The sequence below is a fragment of the Eptesicus fuscus genome, chromosome 14 (assembly GCF_027574615.1).
Source record: "Eptesicus fuscus isolate TK198812 chromosome 14, DD_ASM_mEF_20220401, whole genome shotgun sequence".
Lineage (NCBI taxonomy): Eukaryota > Metazoa > Chordata > Mammalia > Chiroptera > Vespertilionidae > Eptesicus > Eptesicus fuscus.
This window is the reverse complement of record NC_072486.1, coordinates 6685295-6706377: the sequence shown is the minus strand read 5'-3', so window position 1 is coordinate 6706377 and position 21083 is coordinate 6685295. Positions and strand designations below refer to the sequence as shown.

At 44.8% G+C, this 21083-nt stretch overlaps 1 protein-coding gene across 2 annotated transcripts in view; it reads left to right on the top strand.

The window, feature by feature from the left end:
* Positions 1-21083, top strand: part of BMPER (BMP binding endothelial regulator) — a 201582-nt gene that overhangs the window by 36469 nt on the left and 144030 nt on the right. For both annotated transcript variants that reach the window (XM_054726134.1, XM_054726133.1), the window contains exons 4-5: positions 13701-13783; positions 16794-16884. In XM_054726134.1, coding sequence (XP_054582109.1) covers positions 13701-13783; positions 16794-16884 — 174 coding nt within the window. The remainder of the gene's footprint in view (positions 1-13700; positions 13784-16793; positions 16885-21083) is intronic.

Below are 21083 nucleotides of genomic sequence, written 5' to 3'. Positions count from 1 at the left end.
AATGAGCGTTAAAAAAAAACAAAAACAAAACTCACACAACTAAAAAAAAATAACCACACTCTCTTTGTTGACAGAGTAAATTGACTTATTGTTTAAACTGTGGAAGATGGAAAGGCTGAGCTAGCCATGCATGCGTCCATCTGTTTGTTTGTAACCAAACTTCTTTTGGCAATTGCCTCCATGCCTTGCCCAAACACAAGAGTGTCTCTTCCCCCCACTTCTGTTTTCCTTCCCCTTAGTCACAGCCACATTCTTGGTAGTAGTGGTAGTGTTTCTGATGCCGTTTGCCCCAGGTTTCCCATCCCAAATAAGGAGCGACCTGGACTTACTTAAGGTCCACGCTCTGTCGGGCATCTTCACTCCACTGTGAACGAGACTTAGAGAGAATATTTTGAGACACACAAACCCCGTCTTCAGATATTCCTAGATACTGCCGTCTTCAGCCCTGTGGTGGTGATGGTTATCATTCTGCCTTCACAGATGGGGGAACAGATGTTTAGGGAGGTGATCTTGTTTTTCAAGATCACACAGTTGTGAGAAGTTGCAGGGCCCCTGGTGCAGGAGGCTCATGCTTGCTGGTATCACACTGCCTGTGAGATAAGGAGGGAGGAGAGACCAGGGGAGTGAGGAGGGCTCTGGAGATAAAGGAGAGAGAGAGAGAGAGAGAGAGAGACAGACAGACCTGAGGTCAGTTTGCCTGGATCAGTCTGCCACAGCCTCCTGGGTGGACCACCTTTCACAGGAAGGATGCGGATGGAAGCTTTGTGTGGAGGCAGTCGAAGATAACATGTGGCTTAGGAGGTGGTGGCTTTTCTTACTGACTGACATTCTTTGGGGAAACCCTAACTTACTTTTTCCCTCTTCAATATCCAAGGCGAGCTTGACTCTTCTGTGAAGATGTGTGTGCCTGATTTCCTAAAAATAGTTTTAACAGGCAACTCAAAGTACACAGAGGCACTGATAGTAAAATAAGGCTTCCTCCCTCTCCTGACCCCAGCCATCGGGTCCCCTTTCCTGGGGACAGCCACTTAGGTTCCTGGGGACCCTCCAGAGCCAGGCTCGGCATGCGGTGAGCGTGGTTTTCCATTTCCAGCCACACAGAAGTCTCCACCAGTTTACTCCCAGCTGGGTTGTTGTTGTTAATCCTCACCCGAGGACATTTTCCCATTGATTTTTAGAGAGAGAGGAAGGGAGGGGGAGAAACAGAGAGAGAGAAAAAAACATCAATTGGTTGCCTTCCACACGCTCCAGACCGGGGCAGGGGATGGAGCCTGCAACTGAGGTACATGCCCGTGACTGGAATCAAACTCTCGATCCTACAGTCTGCAGGCAGATGCTCTATCCACTGAGCCAACTGGGCTAGGGCTGCTCCCAGCTGCTTTAATGCAGAGTCTGACCTAGCACTTAAAACATCTTGGGAGAGTGTGTTGCTCTGAAGAACATTCCCACCATTGAGCACTACTGACAGTGCTGTATTTTCCTCGATTTAGAGCTTAGGAGACTGATGTGTTTCTCTTTTTTAAAAAAATATATATCTTTATTGATTTCAGAGAGGAAGGGAGAGAAATAGATAGGAACATCAATGATGAGAGAGAATCATTGATTGGCTGCCTCCAGCATGCCCCCTACTGGGGATCAAGCCAGCAACCTAGGCATGTGCCCTTGACCAGAATCGAACCTGGGACCCTTCAGTCCACAGGCTGACACTCTATCCACTGAGCCAAACCAGCTCGGGCTGATGTGTTCCTTGATGAAAATTGTTAGATGATGGCATGCCTATCAGTATATTTAACCGATAATTATTTGAACCTTTAACAGTATGACTAATTTTGTCTACCTGGCCCCAGACATTTGAGTGGGGGTTGTTAATAAATTTTTAAAGCTGAGGGGGGGAAAAAAACAAAATAAAAAAGTATGTTTTTTGGTTTTTTTTCCACTCTTCTTTTCTCTAACTGAAAAAAGATGTATAAGAAGCTATATTTCATAGATTGGCTTTTCCATAATATAAACCAGGCTATTTTGGCATTTAAATAAAAATGACCCTATTTGCTTGAGAAGATTTTGTGAACATTAAAATCATCCTTTACAAAAATCTGTTTTCATTGTTAAAACTGGTCAGAAGATTTAAACCAGAGATCAGCTTTTCCCTGTCACATGTGTCCCAATCCATCTATCCGGGGCCTCTCTCTGTCACATTCTGTAGGATTTTCGGAGGCAGTTTCAGCAGGGAGTTTGTGGTTGCCTCTGAGTTAGAAGGCTCCACGGCCAAGACTTGCTGCTGACTTGGGCTGCACCAGTTTTCACTGTTCTAAAGTGGGCGCGTTGAGAATGTTCCCCATTGCGACGGAGGAGGCTGGGGGCCCTGGTCCCCTGTTGAAGTGCTGCTATCAAAACCTGGGTGTCCTCTTCTGTGGCCCCCCATCGTGACAGTGCTGCCTCCAGCAACTGATGCCCCGTCTGCTAATTTTCTATTGATGTGTAACAAGTGCTGACAAGCTTAGTGGCCGAAGATAAGCTTGGCGACTGTGAAATGAAATGTATGTCTGTGGTGACTTGTATCTATATATAAAGATGTGTGAGTGTACATGCACCTATTTATTATTTTAAAAATAGCAGGCTGCAGTTACAACCATTCTTATTGGGCTTTGATCAGTCTCTTCAGATGTTGGCACTTCTTCTTCTTCTTTTTTTTATTAACATCAAATGTTCCAGGTTTGTGCTCTGGTTGGTTTTGCTCAGTGGTTAGAGCATCTGCCTGCAGACCTAAAGGTCATGGGTTCGATTCCCAGTCAAGGGCACATACCTAGGTTGCAGGTTCAATTCCTGGCCCCAATCAGGGCATGTGTGGGAGGCAGTCAATCTATGTGTCTCTTTCACATCAATGTCTCTCTCTGTCTCTCTCTCTCTCTCCCTCTCCCCCATCTCTTCCACTCTCTAAAAGTCAATGGGGAAAATATCCTTGGGTGAGGATTAATAACAACAAAACATGTTCTAGGTTTGCTTTTCGAAAAGCATCTTGTTGAGAGCTCATGTGCATCTGCCTGAGGATTCTGTCTGCTAGAGAGGCTTGCATTTACCAGGACTGATGTGGTAATGGAGGTGAACAAAGTACATTGGTATGCCCGTGAACTTGAGTGCCTCCTTCACTCAGATGAGCTTATGGGCACCAGAGCCAACTAATTACGTGCCAGTAGCTTCATGGTGAAAGGGCCCGAGATGTTTATCTGCAGGCGTGCTCGGGCAGCAACCGGCTGATGCAGAACACAGGCGGCCTTCCGACCTCTGGGCAACGTCTGGGCATTCTCCAAGCCGGGCCCGGGGCAGGGAGAGGGGTCCGATTTAAACATGCACTCTGAGGTTTTGACATTCTGAGTTCTGGGGACTGTGGGATGGCCAGCTGCATGAGGCTGTGAGTGCAACTTCAGACCTCAAGAAGCCCTGAAGGCCGGATCGAGGTGCTAAATGAGAGCCAGGGAGTTCCTGTGTCGTGGGGCCTGTGCATTGGCAGATAGTGATAACAGCCCTCAGTCACCTGAAGGCTGAAGGGAAAGGGCACTGGACTTGGAATTAGGTGTGGAATTCGTTTCCTCCTCTGCCATTTGTACCTTTGACTTGACCTTCACTGAGTATAAGTGTGTGCTCTTTTGCGTCTGACTTGTTTAACTTAACATCAAGGCTCATTCATGGTGTAGCATGTTTCATCATCTCATTCTTTTTTAAGGCTGCATGATATCACATTGCATGCATATACCGCATCTCGTTTATTTATTCACCTATCAATGGGCATGTGGGCTGCTTTCACTGGGCAGCTGTGTTCTTATTAGCCCCCAGCTGGGGAGCTTGGGAGCCACAGGAATGAATGTTCTCCTGGTTAAATGATGAGTTCTTACATGCTAGGAGGAGAGGAAGGCCAGGTGCAATGCCACAACGGAAAAGATGCGAGTCCTGGTATTCTTATGTATTTTATCTAGGTATCTATATATATAAAAGGCTAAGTGTCTGTCCAACCAGTAGCTATGACATGCACTCACCACCAGGGGGCAGATGCTCATGCAGGAGTTTCCATGACGTACACTGGCCATCTATAATAATAAAAGCATAACATGCTAATTAGACCAAACAGCCAAACGACCTTCTGGATGTCATTCCGGACGTCCTTTCGGACGACCTTCTGGATGAAGCTGCAGAGGCGGGGGCCGAGGCAGAGGCAGAGGCAGTTAGGGGTGATCAGGCAGGCAGGCAGGCAGAGTAGTTAGGGGCGATGAGGCAGGCAGGTGAGTGGTTAGGGGCGATGAGGCAGGCAGGTAGAGTGGTTAGGGTTGATCAGGCAGGCAGGCAGAGGCAATTAGCAGTGATCAGGCAAGCAGGCGAGTGGTTAGGGGGATCAGGCAGGCAGGGAGATGAGCAGTTAGGAGCCAGCGGTCCCTGATTGCGAGAGAGTGCAGGCCAAGCTGAGGGAGCCCCCCTCCCACTTTAATAAATTTCATGCACCAGGTCTCTAGTTTAAAAATAAATGGCACCACGGACCTGGCACCGACAAACCAACACCTCGCTTGCCCCAAGTGGGACACAGGCCCCGCTACAACCCCAGAGTGACACCCCACCAAATCGCAGCCAATACTGCCAAGACCCCATGCAGACCACAGCCCAGCCCAGCCCAGAAACAGTCGCTGTGGGCACCGGGTAATGACATCACATAGCAATGCCCAGCTTCCTCTTCCTAGTGACTAGCCTCCTTGGAGTTTCTTCAGCCCAGGAACACGACTTGCTTTATAGCCAGGTACAAACATTTTACACTTTAACCAAATGTTTGTGAAGTGTTTTCACATACCTCATCTTATTTGATTCTCACAGAAGTCCTGGAGTAGGTAGACAGGAGACTCGGTAGAATCCTATTTTCATTAGCCAGAAAACGGAGATTTAGAAAGTTTAGAAACTTGACCTGACTGAAAAGAAGTAAGAAATGGTGGACCCTGAAAACGACTTCAGGTGTTCTCACTGTGCAGGATATAGTCAAACACTGCTGCAGTTACATATTTTACCCTTTATTCTCCCTGCGTGATCTACAATAATAATCTGCTTTGTGTTGATATTTACTGCTGTGTTGCTGACAATTACCTGAAAGAGAAGTTGGGATGCTTCACTGGGCTGGAAAAAGTTTAGCTAAATCAGAAAACAGGTCTAATTAAGCAAGTTTATTCTATATATATTTAAAACGCTAAGTTGACTCACACATGCGCGATACATATGAAGCTCTTCTGACACTAATCGCATGTGTGTGTTTTCATATATCATTGTTGATCGTTAATTTGGTTGACACTTCTATTATAGAGAGAAGGTGAATAGCGATATTAAAATATTTCTTCTAATTAATTTCCTTTCAATTTGTGCACCGGGCCTCTAGTATAGAATAAACAGGTTGACCTCTGCTGCCCATAAAATACCCTAAACGGCCCATAAAATACCCTAAAATGTTCCTGGCCTGTTGTAGGCAGAGAAAAGGTTTCACAGACCCAATAGCCTCTGATGTTAATAAATAGTTCTGGGTACAGTGGTGTGTTGGTAGCTCGAAATGACCATGGTGGGAGTATTTACACCTTGGAAACTGGAACACACTAAAAATTGGGGCTTTCAGCAGCATAACTCAGATTGTCAAGGTGTTTTGTGTTTATTAAATTGTCAACTATTTTTATTTAATTTTTAATTTACTATGTTTTTATTGCTGACAGTATTACAGATGTCCTCCCCCCACCCCCCATACCTCTCCTCCCAGCCCCTGCCGCAGCTCAGGCCTTCACCACACTATTATCTGTGTCCATGGGATCCTGGATGGCATGGCATGTACATCAAGCCTGACTTTCTCACATCCATAACCTAAGAAGTGGTATGAAAAGGGATAGGCCCAGCATGGGTGTTTTGTACACATAAACAAGTTTATTCTAACATTCCTATAAAAATGCAAAGGACCTAGAGCAGCTAAAATAATTTTGTAAAACAAGAATGAAGTGGGGAGACTTTATTTTCTTAAGCTGGTACCATGCACCCCGAACTGTGAAACAAGTGCCTATTTGAAAAAGGCATGCATCCACCCGAGGTGTCTGAATTTAACCTGGTGATCTCTTATTGTTCGTCGCTTCATAGCGTCAGAAGCCTGAGGCCCAGCGTGATTGGGAGCCAAAGGTCCAGGCGTGTAGAACAGTTTAAACATAAACCCACCAAACCAGGTTCTGCCTCGTCGGCCACAAAGCCTGCATTTTAATTGATCATATTGGCATTCAGACATCATGGAACATGATGGGAAAGCATCCCTGAAAGGCAGGAGCCGTCTTCCCCAGGGAATCGTCTTTATTCCCGAGACGGCCCCTCTCCGAGCTTCTCCTAGGCCCCCGGCAGGACGCAGCTAATGAGCGGAACGTGGATTTCGGAGCAAGATAAAGAGTGTCTGTGTGACCTGCACAGAGTGCCTTGGCTTTTGTGGGTCCTGGTTTCCTCGCTTTGAAAACTAGGGGTAACATGTTCTCTGCCCTAGAGTGCATTTCATGGGGATAAAATGTGAAAACTCCAAGTCTGATGCCTCACCTATAATGATTATGCGATGATTTTAATTTTCTCTTATTTTCGTTTCTCCTGTTGGAGGATGATTGAGCTAACGTTTATGAAAGTAGGTTTTGGAACTCATCTTTGGCAATCACCTCGGTGACCGACATCTCCTGCCCACACCAGAAAACCAGCCTGCTGACCCCTCAGGACAGTCTCTCCCATGTTTCAGCCCTTTCCCCCTCTTGCTCAGCATGAGCTCAGCTTCCGTCTTTCTCCTCTGCCCGCAGAAGCAGTGGGCGTGGGCTCTCTGATAGTGGGGTGCCGAGGGTGGAATGGCAGCGGCGATGCTAACTCAGCCTGGGGTGGACACACTCCCACATTTAGGGGTGATTCTGAAAGAACTGAGCAAATGCAGGAGTGATGGATGATGTGCTCATATAAAAAAGTGGTTGCAAGTATTTTTTTCCCTTAACATATTGTGTATTTCCTTTATTGTACTAATTGTATTATAAATTTCAAAACATATTACACCAAATAAAATACTGAATTAGTTTTGGCTCATAGAATCTGTGTTACTACCTTGATGTATGCCAGATAGTGTGTATGTCATAATCCTAGGAAGTTAAGAGGCTGGTTCTATAAGCCACAATTCCATCACTTTATAGTCTCCAATAAACACATAGATTAGGTCTCCAAGGCAGTCACATGGAGATGTTGCGTTCCTTTTTATTGGTGAAATGAGCTGAACTTGCAAGCCATCTGTACTCATCTGATATTTCTGTATATTCGGGCTGTTATTTTTAAAGCCATCAAAATTAAGTAGAGCTTTCTATCATTTATTTTCCTATTGCTGGTGATTTCATTTCAATCATATATTTGATTCCTAATTGGAAAACAAAACAAAGAAGCTATGAAAACGAATGTTGTGGCCAGAAGACTCCTCTTTAAGAACTCTGTTCATGCGTCTGATTCTTTCTCTTGGGATCGAGGAAATGGTTTGGCTATAAAATCTCCATTAGCCCCAAATAAGCAACATTGCCTGCAGGATCCCCGGTAGGTAGGGCCTGGAAGAGCAGTAAAGGCCTGTTTTCAATGAACTCCTAAGGACACCATTTAAGCCCTAGAATGGCTGGTCAGATTTTATGTTTATCCCTCCTGACTCTACTTCTACATGTTTCTGGAGAACAGCGTCTGAAAAGTGGTTCATTACACAAATTGCATGGGCCTGGGGGAGTTGGGGCTCGCTGACCAGGTCCAGGGCTGGATGCCGGATCAGGTGGCCTGGAAGCCGCAAAGCCTGGCAGACCCGCCTGCTCCGCCACCCTGCTCCATGCGGCATGAACTGAATTCAAAGTCCCCAAGTTCGGTTTAATTTAAGTAACTGTGTCAGTTTGCATGCTAATTCTGCCCCCAACAGACAAGAATAAACACTTAGTAATTTGGGGGACAGAAGTGGATTTTGGAAAGAAAAAGACACCTTCTGAAAATTAGCTGAAGATGGGTCTTGAAGAGCGTGGGAAGAGGGGCCAGAAAGTGTTGATATACTTGTCACTTCTAACAAGGTTTGGTAGATGGTGGGATGCTCAAGGGCTTTCCGGATTGTGTTCCACCGCAGCCTGCCTGGTCCGAGGAGGAGGAAGGAGTTGGTTATGAGACACAGACCCAGGAAAGCTGGCTGTTTCTGGGGGGTGAATAGTGAACTGAACTGTCCACCTGCCAAGAGGAGAAGACAGGAAGTCCAGGGAATGCCATGCTTCCTGTGTTCACCGTGGTTTCCAGGAATGGCACTATGTTGGTACTTACTGTTTATTACCCGTGAAATCAAACATTGATGAAGCACCAGCTACACACAAAGTACTGTAAGGGACCTGGACATGGACATTGCAGAGGCCATGTGTGCATGGAGAAGGGGCATGCTCTGAGTGGGGATGGCTTTCCAGAGGCGGTGACCTTGAGATGAATCTTGAAGGAGGAGTTAGTTAAGAGAAGGAGAACCTGGGTGACCTGGGTGTGTGTCACTGTGGGGATGATGGAGATGGAGGGAATGGGTAAGATCTGGGTTTTTCAAGCAGGGACCAGTATTTGAAAAACCATGGGATGAGACCTTCTGGCCATATTGGGGGTTGGGGGTGGTGCCGGGGAGAGGAGATTCTAAGTGTGGCATGCCTGCATGGGGGCAGTATGGGAACAGCAGGTAAGAGGATGAAGCAGTGAGCACAGGCCAGGCCTGAGAGCTGTATATGGTACGAAGTTTGACTTGTCAAAGTTCTACTTCCTACCTCCAGAGACTCGGATCCAGTTGGTCTGGAGAAGGAAGGTTGGGGATACCAGTCTCCACCTCAGCCAGGCTGTGAACCAGTCACTGTTAGAGTTAAGCTGTAAAAATGAGAGTAAGATGGGGATTTAAAAGAGCCCACACTTGTAGCTGTGCAGGAGGATGCTTGAGACGGCCCTGTTTTCTTTGAGAAACAGTCAGTGAGCCTCTGTGATGGCCCAGGTGAGAAATAACCAGAGGCTTAGTGGAGGCAGGTGTGGAGGGAGTGAGGATAATTGGAGGAGAGCATCTAGAAGGCATGTGGGGTGTATGAGAAGCAGAAGGGCGTGGTCAGATGGCCAGAGAGGACCTAAAGGTAAAGACTGGGTGTCCTTGGTTTTGGCACTTCAGTGGGATGATGGAAGCCAGATAGCCTTGGTTGAAGAACTTAACCTGTTTGAAGAAGCATTCAAGTTCATTATGATCAAGGAAAGGTGTATAATCCCAGGGACCTAAATGGAGTTCCAGGTGTGAAGGGGACGGGCTGGTAAAGTAAGTTGGGGCCATGGCATGGGCTTGAGTTATTGGTAGCGGGAAGATCCAGTTCTCTGCTCTTGGGCTGATGTGAACTTGAGAAGTGGACAGATTGAGACTAGAAGGGTGAAAACAGGTGGGATGAAGGCTGTTATCAGGCCATTGCTGTTTTTTTTTTTTTCCTAGTCCTGATGATATTTAACAGCTATTTTAACAACAGAATGATGAAAATGTGTGGTATTCTCTCTCCCTGGGGATAATGTGGCCACGGAAAAAGGCCACAACTAATAGGAAAAATGAATTTGATTGCTTAATTGTGGACTCAGTTTATTTGTGTTCTTGTTTTCCTTGCCACATGTTTTCTGAGTTGAATCATTGACTACGCCAAGTTTCTCTCTAAGAGTATGTGTGTTTACCAAAAAAAATGCTCTGCAATTCTTCTGCACCCTGAAAATATTAAACAAACAAAAAAGGCAATATATATATATATATATATATATATATATATACATATATATATATATATATATATATATATATATATATTATATATATCTATACAGAAGAAAAGTGTAGCTGGTTTCGTCTTGTTTTTTGTGATTTCAGTTTTGTAAAGAAGAACCACTTGGGGCGATGTGTGATGGTTTAGATCATGTGTGATGGTTGGATCTCTGTTGTGCATCATAGAATGGTTAGCAGCATCCCTGGCCTCTACCCACCAGGTGTTTGTAGCACCTTCATCCTCTGGTTGTGACAACTGAACATATCTCCTACCATTACTCAGAGTGCCCTGGTGGGGAATGGGGGAAGGCAAAATTGCCTAGATTGAGAACTATTGGTTTAAATGAAGTCTAGTGATTTTATCAGAAAATAACCACTTCCTCCTGCTGCAATGGTTTTATTGAAGCTTGTGGACTCGGCACTGCTTTTTTTATTGCCAGACGAAAACTAATGAATGTTTATACATTCTTTTGTCGAAAGTTTATTTAAAAATATTTAAAGAGAAAGGAAACGCTACTTTACTGGTTGCCTAACCGTTCATTTGCTTACCCCACTTGCCCAGTCTTTCATTTAGTTCTTGGATCTGCTCGTTTAGTTTTATAAGGATAGAATTGGCTTTTCTCCTGGGCATTTAACTCCTCAATGCAAAGGTATTACGAATTAGGAAGTGCCCAAATAATACTGCCAGTTTAGGCCTGGGTGTGAAAATGTCGATTTCGCACAGGACTTGGATCTCAGTGTTAGTTTCACACATAATGCCTTCTTACTTTGAGTAAGCTACTCTGATTTTCCCGTGCAAATTTTCTCACCTGTAAAGTGAAGGAGGTAATCTATATTGTCAGTAAGTTTGCTTTTAGTTCTAACTATCTAAGGTTGAAATATTTTGATTATTTCTTTGGGTTGGTCCTGACCCCACAAACCCCCCCCCCCCGCAATGTAGTGCACCCCAAAATGTGCTTTGTCAGCCACCGATGATCCATAGACCACGGCTGGCCTACAATTAGGTAAGTGCAGGAACGGAGAGTAAACAATTAGAAATGTTTTGTTTTGTTTTGTTTTTTATAATTCAAGTGTGTAATTCTATGCGTGTTACATTTAATGATAAAACATTAGGCTTATATTTTGTCCTAGTCTTTTAAATTTAAATTTTCTAGTAATTCGTTTTGATTATAGTTTATGGAAGTTTTAGTCCACGTTTGATTGGAAGAACAAAACAAAACAAATGGGCCTTTCACCAGAGGTAGTTTGAGGAGCACTGTCGAGTGTGCGTAAGGTATATTGGGACCTTTTCTTTGCCTGCTCATCTGTGGCCAGTAGGAGATATGTAGTATATTACTCCTCCAGGGTTTAAATAAAAACAAAGGCAAGATGATGCCTGTCTGTTGTATTAGCAGCAGACAGTAGGTGGCTAATAGAATTTATTATAAAGAAAGTTGCCTTACAGAGAATAAGAATTAGTTCTAGAGTAAACCTGAGGTTCTTTTTGATTGCATGTACATGTGTCTTCACATAGCTCGTGTTCGTGTTTGGCTTAGGATAACATGTTTTTGTTAGACCATGAACCAGAGAGCAGTGGGCATAGCCTTTCTTTCATTATTTTATTCCCTAGAATCCCTTAGGTAGGGAATCTACCATCATGCTTGGTATATTGGAGTCTCCATAACTAGCCGATGCTGGTGAGGGTAGGCGAAGAAGGAAAAGGTATGGATGTGCATGGCACTCACTAAAGAGATTATCACCGGTGTTTTTGAGGCTCTTCTGTCACTCAGACTCCTCCCACATATGGGAAAATCTGTTCTGTGGAGTCAGGTGTGGTAGGCTGACAGGCAAATAAGGGCAGGTAAGCAGTAGAGCCCTTTACAACTTGACCTTGGTCTTTGCATGTTGAAATTGGGTAGAGGAGCCACACTTCCACCCGACAGTTACTTGAAGCAGAAAACGTTGCTGGATTCCCTGCGCTGAGGACCACTTGTTCCAATAGCTTTTATCCCACATCGAGGGGGATGATTCAGAGCGGCCTTTCCCCTCCTGGGAGCTTGTGCACATGAGCTGGCCTTGCTAGGAGCAGCCTCTTGGCCAGCAGTCCCTTCTTGGTCTGTGTGGGTTTTGTAAGCACTTCCTCCTCCACAGTCAGAAGGCAAGAGCTTTGCCTGCCCTATTAGCGGCATAAAATCACCCTTTCTTTCAGTTTTTTTTTTTTTTTAAATCCGGAGGATGAAAATATATAACATATTTGGAAACCCCGCTGGTGGACTTGGCAGGCGTCTCATATTTACTTGGACTGAACACGAATTAGATTTGGCCCCCTGATTTCCCCGCCTCCCTCTCTCGGAACAAGTTATTTATTATCCGCGCGAGTCTGCCTTAGCGGATCAGACATGCACATGGCACGTCTGTTGTGAGTGTGTGAGTGCAGGAAGATTTATGCTAGCCCAGATTGTTTCCTATTGGTTTTCATTGTTGAAAATTCACTGTATTCATTCTTGGTTTGGCGTACGCATTTGTAGTGTGCTAGGGGTTCCTGTGGTTGAACGTTTTATCACTGTAACACTTCATGCAAAGGAAATTAAAAAATATATAGTGAAAGCATTTCCCTAATATGTTTCCAATCAGCTGTGTACTTTCGTAATTTGATTTGTAGGAACTAGAGAGGAGAGCATTACTGAGCTCTTTTCAATCATTCATAATCCTCTGGGAATCCAGATCATGGTTCCAGGCCATGAAAATGTCTATCGAAATGTTCTGAAGCCCTTTATTATTCTGTTTGTATGTAGTAAGAAGGGTTTGTTGTTGTTACCACAGCAGAATTCAGGGAAGGAGGTATATCCCCTCCCTGTATCCTGGACAAGGAAAACTGATGTGAACTGATGTGATTGGCTTGGCAGAAGTCAATCATTGGTACTAAGAGGTGGGTCCTTTTAGTGCTGCATTATCCCATGTGTGTGTCCTGCTTCTGTACTCTCTGGGCTAAGCAATCGGATTCTCACTGATAAATCCCTTTGCCTGGTGGGCTCCTAATAATCTAATATGTAATGCTTCTTCCCACATAGTGTCACACACAGGAAGGAGGGTGTTATTTAGACAAATGAAATCAAGATCTAGAATGTGAGCTTTGCATCGTTATTTCTTTGGCTCTTTCTACAGAGACTTAACTGGCTTGTGGCCTCTTTTGAGCATCTCTGGCCTTTGACTTCTGCTTGTTTCCATGAGGGAGTCTGACTTCTGTTTGGCTAGTGAATTAACATGTGATAATCTATACATGGATCGTTTCAGATTTCCTTAATCTAGTTCACAACCTGAAATAAATAAAAGTGAAATATGAAATCATAGCTCTGAGAGCTGCGAGGCAAGACTTGGGGGGTTTCAGCTGGTGAAGATCATAGCTTGTCAGGACACTCAGATGGAAATAGAATTTTGCAACTATTTCCTGTTTTTTATTTTCTGCTTTTAGTTCCTACCATGTTTTAACCTTCCCTCTTGACCTTCAGCAATTTTGAATCCACTGAGTCTAATGTAAGATCCCCTTTCACCGTGTTGTTTTAGCCTCAGTCCTCCTCGTATTTCATGTGGCATGAAGTCACGTACAAGGTTATGCATTTTGGCCAAGAGGGCTCATCAATCCATGGTTTTTCATGTGAAAATATAGTCTGTGCAGTTAATCTTCTCAGTAGTCAAAGAATTAATGCAAGTGAAAGCCAAGTGGATATTTTAAAAAGCTTAGTTGTGTTTTGGGGAGAAGAGCAAAGCAATTTGATGGGTCCTGTGACCGCCAGTCCAAGCTGAGATGACTTGACTTCTTTTGCTTCAAAGATAAAGGGAAAAAATCCATACTCATCGTTGGCCTGTCTTCCTGCTTCCGTTTCCGGTCTAGGTTGCACCTATGAAGGAAACACCTATAACAGCTCCTTCAAGTGGCAGAGTCCTGCGGAGCCCTGTGTCCTGCGCCAGTGCCAGGTACAGCCCAGCGATCTTACCCTCCCGTGAAGGGGAGTCTGTGGAGTCCTCAGGAGTTCCCTTCAGACAGCACAGAACAAAACAACAACAAACAACAACAAAACCCAACTGTATTCTTGTACATATTTGTTGTGGCAGTCACTGAACCAAGACAGTACAGGATAGATACTGTTATAGGACTTGCTTCTAGAAACACACAGCAGAATTGTTCACCATTGTTAAATTGTGCCTGAAAAAACTCCTGGAAGATGCATATGACCTTGGGGAGAATTCATGACTTCCTGTGAGCCAACTTAAAGCAAAACACAAATTCCTGTGAGCAGAAAGAGGTACTGTTAGAGGTAATGTTTTCCTCCTTTGATTCAGAAACATTTTGAATTGGAGCCAATCTGTGCACTGTATTCAGTCAAAGCAATTAGTACACTGCAACCTCCATGATTTCAACCCAACTCATTTAAGAACCACTGGGTTGGCTCCTAGGAGCCCACTGTGGCTGGTGCTTGTGGAACTCGGAAGGAGCGCTGACCCCATGTGGCTCTGATGGTGACAGGTCTGAAACACAGTGAGATAAACAAAAGGACAAATGCAGACTCTCAATGTTCAAACTTCTTTTTTTCTTACCCCTTGAAAAATGCTCTTTAAACAATGCTCATTGAATTTGGATATAATTTTAAAAGTCTTCTCTGTAGAGCAGGTGCTGTTAAATCATTCTACCCCTAGCCCCATTTCACTGTCCAAGCATATGCTTTTGCGTTTAAAGGAGAAAGGAAGGTTAGTATAATAATGTATATTTCTCTCTGATCTTTTTCTTAAAAATATGTTTTTATTGCTTTTAGAGAGAGAAAGGGAAAGGGGAGAGGGAAAGAGAGAGAAACATTGATGTGAGGTGGATCAGTGGCCTCCTGTATGCATCCCTAACCAGGGATCAAGCCCACAACCTGGGTATGTGCCCTGACCTTTCGGTGCACAGGACGATGCCCAACCAACTGAGCCACACTGGCCAGGACTCTCTCTGATCTTCTCTCAAATATTTACATTTAGCCTGGCTAGAGTGGCTCAGTGGTTGAGCATCGACCCATGAACCAGGAGGTTACCCATTTGATTCCTGATCGGGGCACATGCCCAGGTTGTGGACTCAATCTCCAGTGGGGATGGGAGGGGTGCAAGGAGGCAGCTGATGAATGATTCTCTTTCATCATTGATGTGTCTGTCTCTCTATCCCTCTCCCTTCCTCTCTCTGAAATCAATAAAATATATTTTAAAAAATTATATTTACATTTAGTTTACTGAAATCTGAATTTTACCTATTCACATTCTTATTAAATGCCCACAGGTTCAGTAACAGCGGAGAGAGTGCAGTGTAGCAAGGAACCTATGGGCCTGCCACTCATGCATTTTCTATCTAACCTCCCTGGACCTCACTTTCATCCCCCGTGAAATGAGGCTGGTACTATCTCACAGGGCGGTGGCAAGCGTCCTGGGTCCAACTAGGTAACAGACAGATAACAGCTGGTCTGATGATCTGGTTTATTTCCATTTGCGTGGAATTCGAGCTTATTTCTTAGCTCCTCCTACCAAAGGAGTTCTGATGGTGAAAAATTCACCTTGATTTTCTGCTTTTAGTTTGTTTTGTTTTTTTACTGGAAGAAGATGCTCTGAAGAGGAGACAGGAAATTCATGCAAACCTGAATTCTCCATCTGGATTGCAGATAATAAAGGGAAATGGATGTTGAGCTCTAGCTCTTTGCATTGCTTCAGTTATATAACTAAAGCACAGATCCTTTTTTGATGTCTATTACAGAATTTTGGCAGCTGTTTTTTTTTCTTTCCTACTGTAATATAGGTCACAATAAACTCCACTGGTGGTGGCCGCCTCAGGCCTGACAGATATGAAGACGTGTAGGAAAGAACCCTTCCTTGTAGGATTGAGATGCACTGGTGGCGGACACGATGAAGAAAAGCATCTAGTTATTAGATGGTTACATTATTTGTAGCCTGTGCTACACCTCCCCTCAAAATACGACTAAACAACCAGCAAACACACACACAAATCCATGTATAAAATAGGTAGAGAATATGGTGAACATTCTTCAAAAGCCAACTCTAAAAATTAATTTAAGTAATGTTTCAGTTGACGTTAAAATACCAGAGTCCCAGGATCAGTTTGCAAATGAGTCACCTGATTTCACTATTAAGACCTGAAGTCTCTCTTTTGACATAGGTATTCTGAACTTGAAAATCGTTTTATCTAATCTCTTCAGTGGATGCTGGCGAGCCAGTCTCTAAGGGAGGCAGAGTGGAATGTCTCAATTGCGGAGCTGGTCTAGGTATTTCTAGAAGGGTTTAGGATTTAGGTCTCCAGATGCCCGTCTGGGATATTATTATTCATACTCTTTGCCTCAAAATTAATGGCTTAAAGTATAATGACAGTGATAGAAAATACAGTTAAGTGTTGAAAACTTAAAAGCAATTGTGAATGAACAGCAAGGCACTGCAGGCTACTGACTGACATCAGGGTCTTAAACACTAGATTTATTTATTTAAAAATATATATTTTTTTATTGATTTCAGAGAGGAAGGGAGAAGGACACAGAGAGAGAAACATCAGTGATGAGAGAAAACCATTGATCGACTGCCTCCTGCACGCCCCTTACTGGGGATCAAGCCCGCAACCAGGGCATGTGCCCTGACAGGGAATCGAACCGTGACCTCCTGGTTCCTAAGTCCACGCTCAACCACTGAGCTATGCTGGTCGGGCTTAAACATTAGATTTTAAAGAAAGAAAGACAATAGGGCCAAAGAGAAAGAGTAAGATTAGGGTGAAGAACTAGCCTCCGTGGGCTGAGCCAGGGAGATCTGACCTCATCTGGGCCACATACCTCTGGACCTAACACCACGCTCGCTTTGCACGTTTGTGTTGGGACTCCTCTCCAGTTACCTTGGTGACTTTCCAAAAGTGAATGAGTCTGCCGTGGGGATTCTGGGCTGACCTTGCTGTTCTGTTTTCCAGGAAGGCGTTGTCACCGAGTCTGAGGTGCGGTGTGTTGTGCATTGTAGAAATCCCTCCAAGCATCTGGGAACGTGCTGCCCCACGTGTCCAGGTAAACTTGCAGGACGGGGAGGCTGCAGTGACTGCTGGGACCTCTGAGCTCTCTCCAGAATGCCTGGTGTTCCCCTCTCCCACCCGGACAGTTCCTCCCTTTACATCTGTGCACCTAATGGGTTTAGAGAGCAAACTTCTTTGCCTAGAAATGTCCGGTTGGCCTCCCTGGGAGCCCGGGATGAATGCAACGTGCTGTAGGTCTTGGCAAGTGGCTGCTCGAGGATCAGCGGCCTGCTTTCCACTCCACGGGCCGCAGGTGACGCTTATTTTGGAAGGAGAGGCTGTGGCTTTCCCTCGCTACCAAAAATGTCTTGACTGCTTCAGTTCGCAATCCCTTGGCCAGAGCTTGCCTGGGCGATGAGGTAACCAGATGTTTGCTGAAAACCGAGAGCCGTGTCCCCGAGGGAATTCAGCCTAGGCTTGTGCTGGCCTCCGCTGGCCGCCTGGTGCAGCAAGTTGGGCCCAGGTCTTTGCAGAGGCCCCACGGCCCAGCTGACGGTGGGGGGCTCCTTGCTCTCAGTGGCTGGAGGGTTTCCTCTCACTTCTCCGAGCAGGATTACCAAGGCCTCCTGCACCTTTGCTCGCCCTTAGGTCTGAGCCCGGGGATTGTGAGGTGAGAGATTTTTTTCTGAGCCCTTAAGCCTCTGGCCCATCCTCTTAGACAGATGTTCTGCATTTTGGGGTTTCCACAGAGTGTTTTTCCTCATTGGAGGTGATACTCACAACTCCTTGCTTTTGAGGTTAATCTCCAAAGAGCCTTCTGTTCTGCAAACCTTCCTGGGACATGGTGGGGCTCCCTGCTCAGGTGCCTGCTGTTTCCCTCTATGCGGTCTGAAATATATCTAGACCCGAGCCCCTTCTGAGGTCTGGTCTTTTTTCATCTTTGAATGACATAAGGACAGGCCCCTCTCCACTACTTCTGACCTTCCTAGGTTCCCTACACAGTCTTTTCTCATTTTTTAAAAATATGTTTTTATTGATTTTTCAGAGAGAGAGGAAGGGAGAGGGAGAGAGAAGAAACATCAATGATGAAAGAAAATTATTGATCAGCTGCCTCCTGCATGCCCCCTATTGGGCATCGAGCCTGCAACCCAGGCTTGTGCACTGTTGGGAATCGAACCATGACCTCCTGGTTCATAGATCGATGCTCAAGCACTGAGCAACACCAGCCGGGCCCTGCGCAGTCTTTGCTGAGCTCATCTTCCTTTTCACAGTGGGACTGCTGTGAAGTATTATTTGATGAGCTTACATGAAGACCAAAAACTGGTTGATAATTCTTTCCCTTATCACTTTTTTCTTCTGAGTGCACCAAATATGCTTTGTATCATGTAGCCATACTCTTAAATGCTGAAAAGATCTTTATTAAGTTAGATCACTAGTTTTCTAGGCTGCACATTAACATCACCCAGGAAGTTTTAAAAAATAAATTTTGATGTGTAGGCTGCATCACAGAGCAATTTCATCAAAATCTCTGAGGGTGGGACCCAGCCCTCCCAGGTAATTCCAAGCTTGAGATTGATAACAGAGCAGTTTTTTTTTATGCTGTGTAGATTTTAAAATTGTCATAGCTCTTAAATATGAATTCAGTCATGTTGAGTAGACTATTGTTTTATTGATACAGAATCAGTTGAGCACATAGAACATTCTTCTTCAGTCAGGAGATAGTCATATTTCTTGGCTGCCTTTGAAAGTATGAGTGTACAAACATCAGAGTGACTTTATTTCAGCAATTGAAATGATCATATTTGAGCAACTGCTTCTTCCATTTTGTTTTGGTTGAGTTCCCAGAAGGAAAAGGTGAACTCCATGATTGTACATACTACGCTATAGAATGCACTTGACCCACCAGTGAGGTACTGCCCAAAGTTCATAGAGGAAGGAATGAAACCCAATGGGAATAAGACCTGTGAGTGAATAAAGGCCAAAGGTGGGGTTAGGGTGTGGCTTCCTCTCTTTTATGGCCACCATATTGTACTACCTCCCACCTCCCACACACCATGATAACTGTTCTGCTTGGTTCCAGATGCCCTGGGAGGCAAATCTTAAAGTTAGCATGCCAGTGGCACACACTAGGCCCTGACAGCTGGGCAAGCTCTGTGCCCTCCACTATGGGGTCAAGAATCAACTGTGCACCCGGCCGGTATTGCTGAGCATCAATCTATGAACCAGGAGGTCATGGTTCGATTCCCAGTCGGGGCACATGCCTGAGTTGTGGGCTCAATCCCCAGTAGGGGGTCTGCAGGAGGCAACCAATCAATGATTCTCTCATCATTGATGTTTCTATCTCTCTCTCCCTCTCCCTGCCTCTCTCTGAAAATCAATAAAAACATAAAAAAAAAAAAAAGAATCAACTTTGCTCCCTCCCTCACTTTCTCAATTTCAAAGGCCAACCTTTCGGATGCAGATCAGAGGCCACATCCAGAATGTGTCACCCTTTGTCTTGGGAGGGTGGTCTCAGCTAAGTCTAGACAGGGACCCTCAAAGGAAGCCTTGGGGCATTCTCCTTCATAACTCAGACTGGCATCTGTCATTGATCATGGGATGGTTTTTCCACATAATGACAAACATGCACAGTCTGTGGTCAGCTTCTTCCTGAGACAGATTTCAGGGCATTCTTGGTTGTCTGCTCCTTCCTTTCCTCCTGACCCTTTGTTCAGAGATGGTAAGTTGTGACGGGAATAGTTTGCATGGAATTTTCATTTAAAAATTCTCTATTTAAGTTTTCAAACATAGATTGTTGTGGTTAATCATCTGGAAATCTGTCTGACAGAATCAGTGGTACAAACATATGAAAGAATGGAAGACCCTTTGTTTGCAGCGTCCTTTGAAAAGAGATGACCGGGTACCTGCTTTTATGAACCATGCTGAGCTACAGCCACTGGGAGGGCCGTGGGTGGGTTCACCAGGTCTTCCCTAAGCAATGGGAACAGCAAGGAGGTGGGGGGAGGCTGGATGTGGGTATCAATAAGACTCTATTCAGCTTCAGACTTTGTAGTGTTTGTCTCCGTGTCTTTCAGTGAACAAAGGGCTCTATATCTAGCTTTAAAGTGAACAGGTCCATATATCCTTTCTCATTTATGCACCCCTATGTTCATAGCAGCACAATTTACCATAGTTAAGATTTGGAAACAGCCTAAATGCCCATCAGCGGATGAGTGGATTAGAAAACTGTGGTATATCTATACAATGGAATACTATGCTGCTGTAAAAAAGAAGGAATTCTTACCATTTGCAACAGCATGGATGGACCTGGAGAGCATTATGCTAAGTGAAATAAGCCAGTCAGTGAAAGATAAATACCACATGATCTCACTCATTTATGGAATATAAAGAACATTATAAACTGTTGAATAAAAATAGAGGCAAAGAAGCATCAAACAGACTGTCAAACTACAGCGGGAAGGTAGGGGAGGGTTGTGGGGGGGGCGGTAAGAGATCAACTGAAGGACTTGTATGCACGCATATAAGCACAGCCAACAGACGCAAGACACTGGGAGTGAGGGGACAAGGGCAAGTGCTGGGAGGGGTGGGTAGGGAAGGCCGGGGGGAGGTCAGTGGTGTGTGGTGGGGAGAGACATACGTACTACTATTTGTAATACCTTAAACAATAAAATAAAATAAAGTAAAATAAAATAAATAATAATAATGAAAAAGTGAACAGGTCCAGCAGCCAGATCAGGTAGGTGAGGGTCATACTTGTTTCTTCTTGGAAGGAACCAGCTGCTTCAAGACTTGGGTGGGTTCTGTTGATGAGTTCAGTTGGCGGGCCTTGAACGCTCACTCCCAGGGGTATGAGGCTGTCTTTCGCAACAGCCCCCTTTGCTGAGTGTTGGCCGTCGGCCTGCTGCCTCCAGCACTGTCTATTATGTGGAGAGTGACCTCAGCTATTCTGGCAAAGTGCCCCCGAGTACGGACCTGAGGAATAGCTGACAGTCCTCCCATGGTCTGGGTGATAGGGGATTACTGGCCAGCTATGCTCTAGGGTCATTTGTGAGATTTGTTATGAATAGAACAGTGTCCTGATCATCTTTCTGAATAGGAGACACCTCCTGGGCTTCTGGTCCTATTTTCATCCAGACTTGGTGGGGTAACACAACCCCTTTTACAGGACAAAGGGTGGGACTGAAACCTGTGGTTGTCTCCTGACCTACCTTTGTGTCTTCTTGTCTTGGTGCCTGGTTATCTGTACAGTGTGGC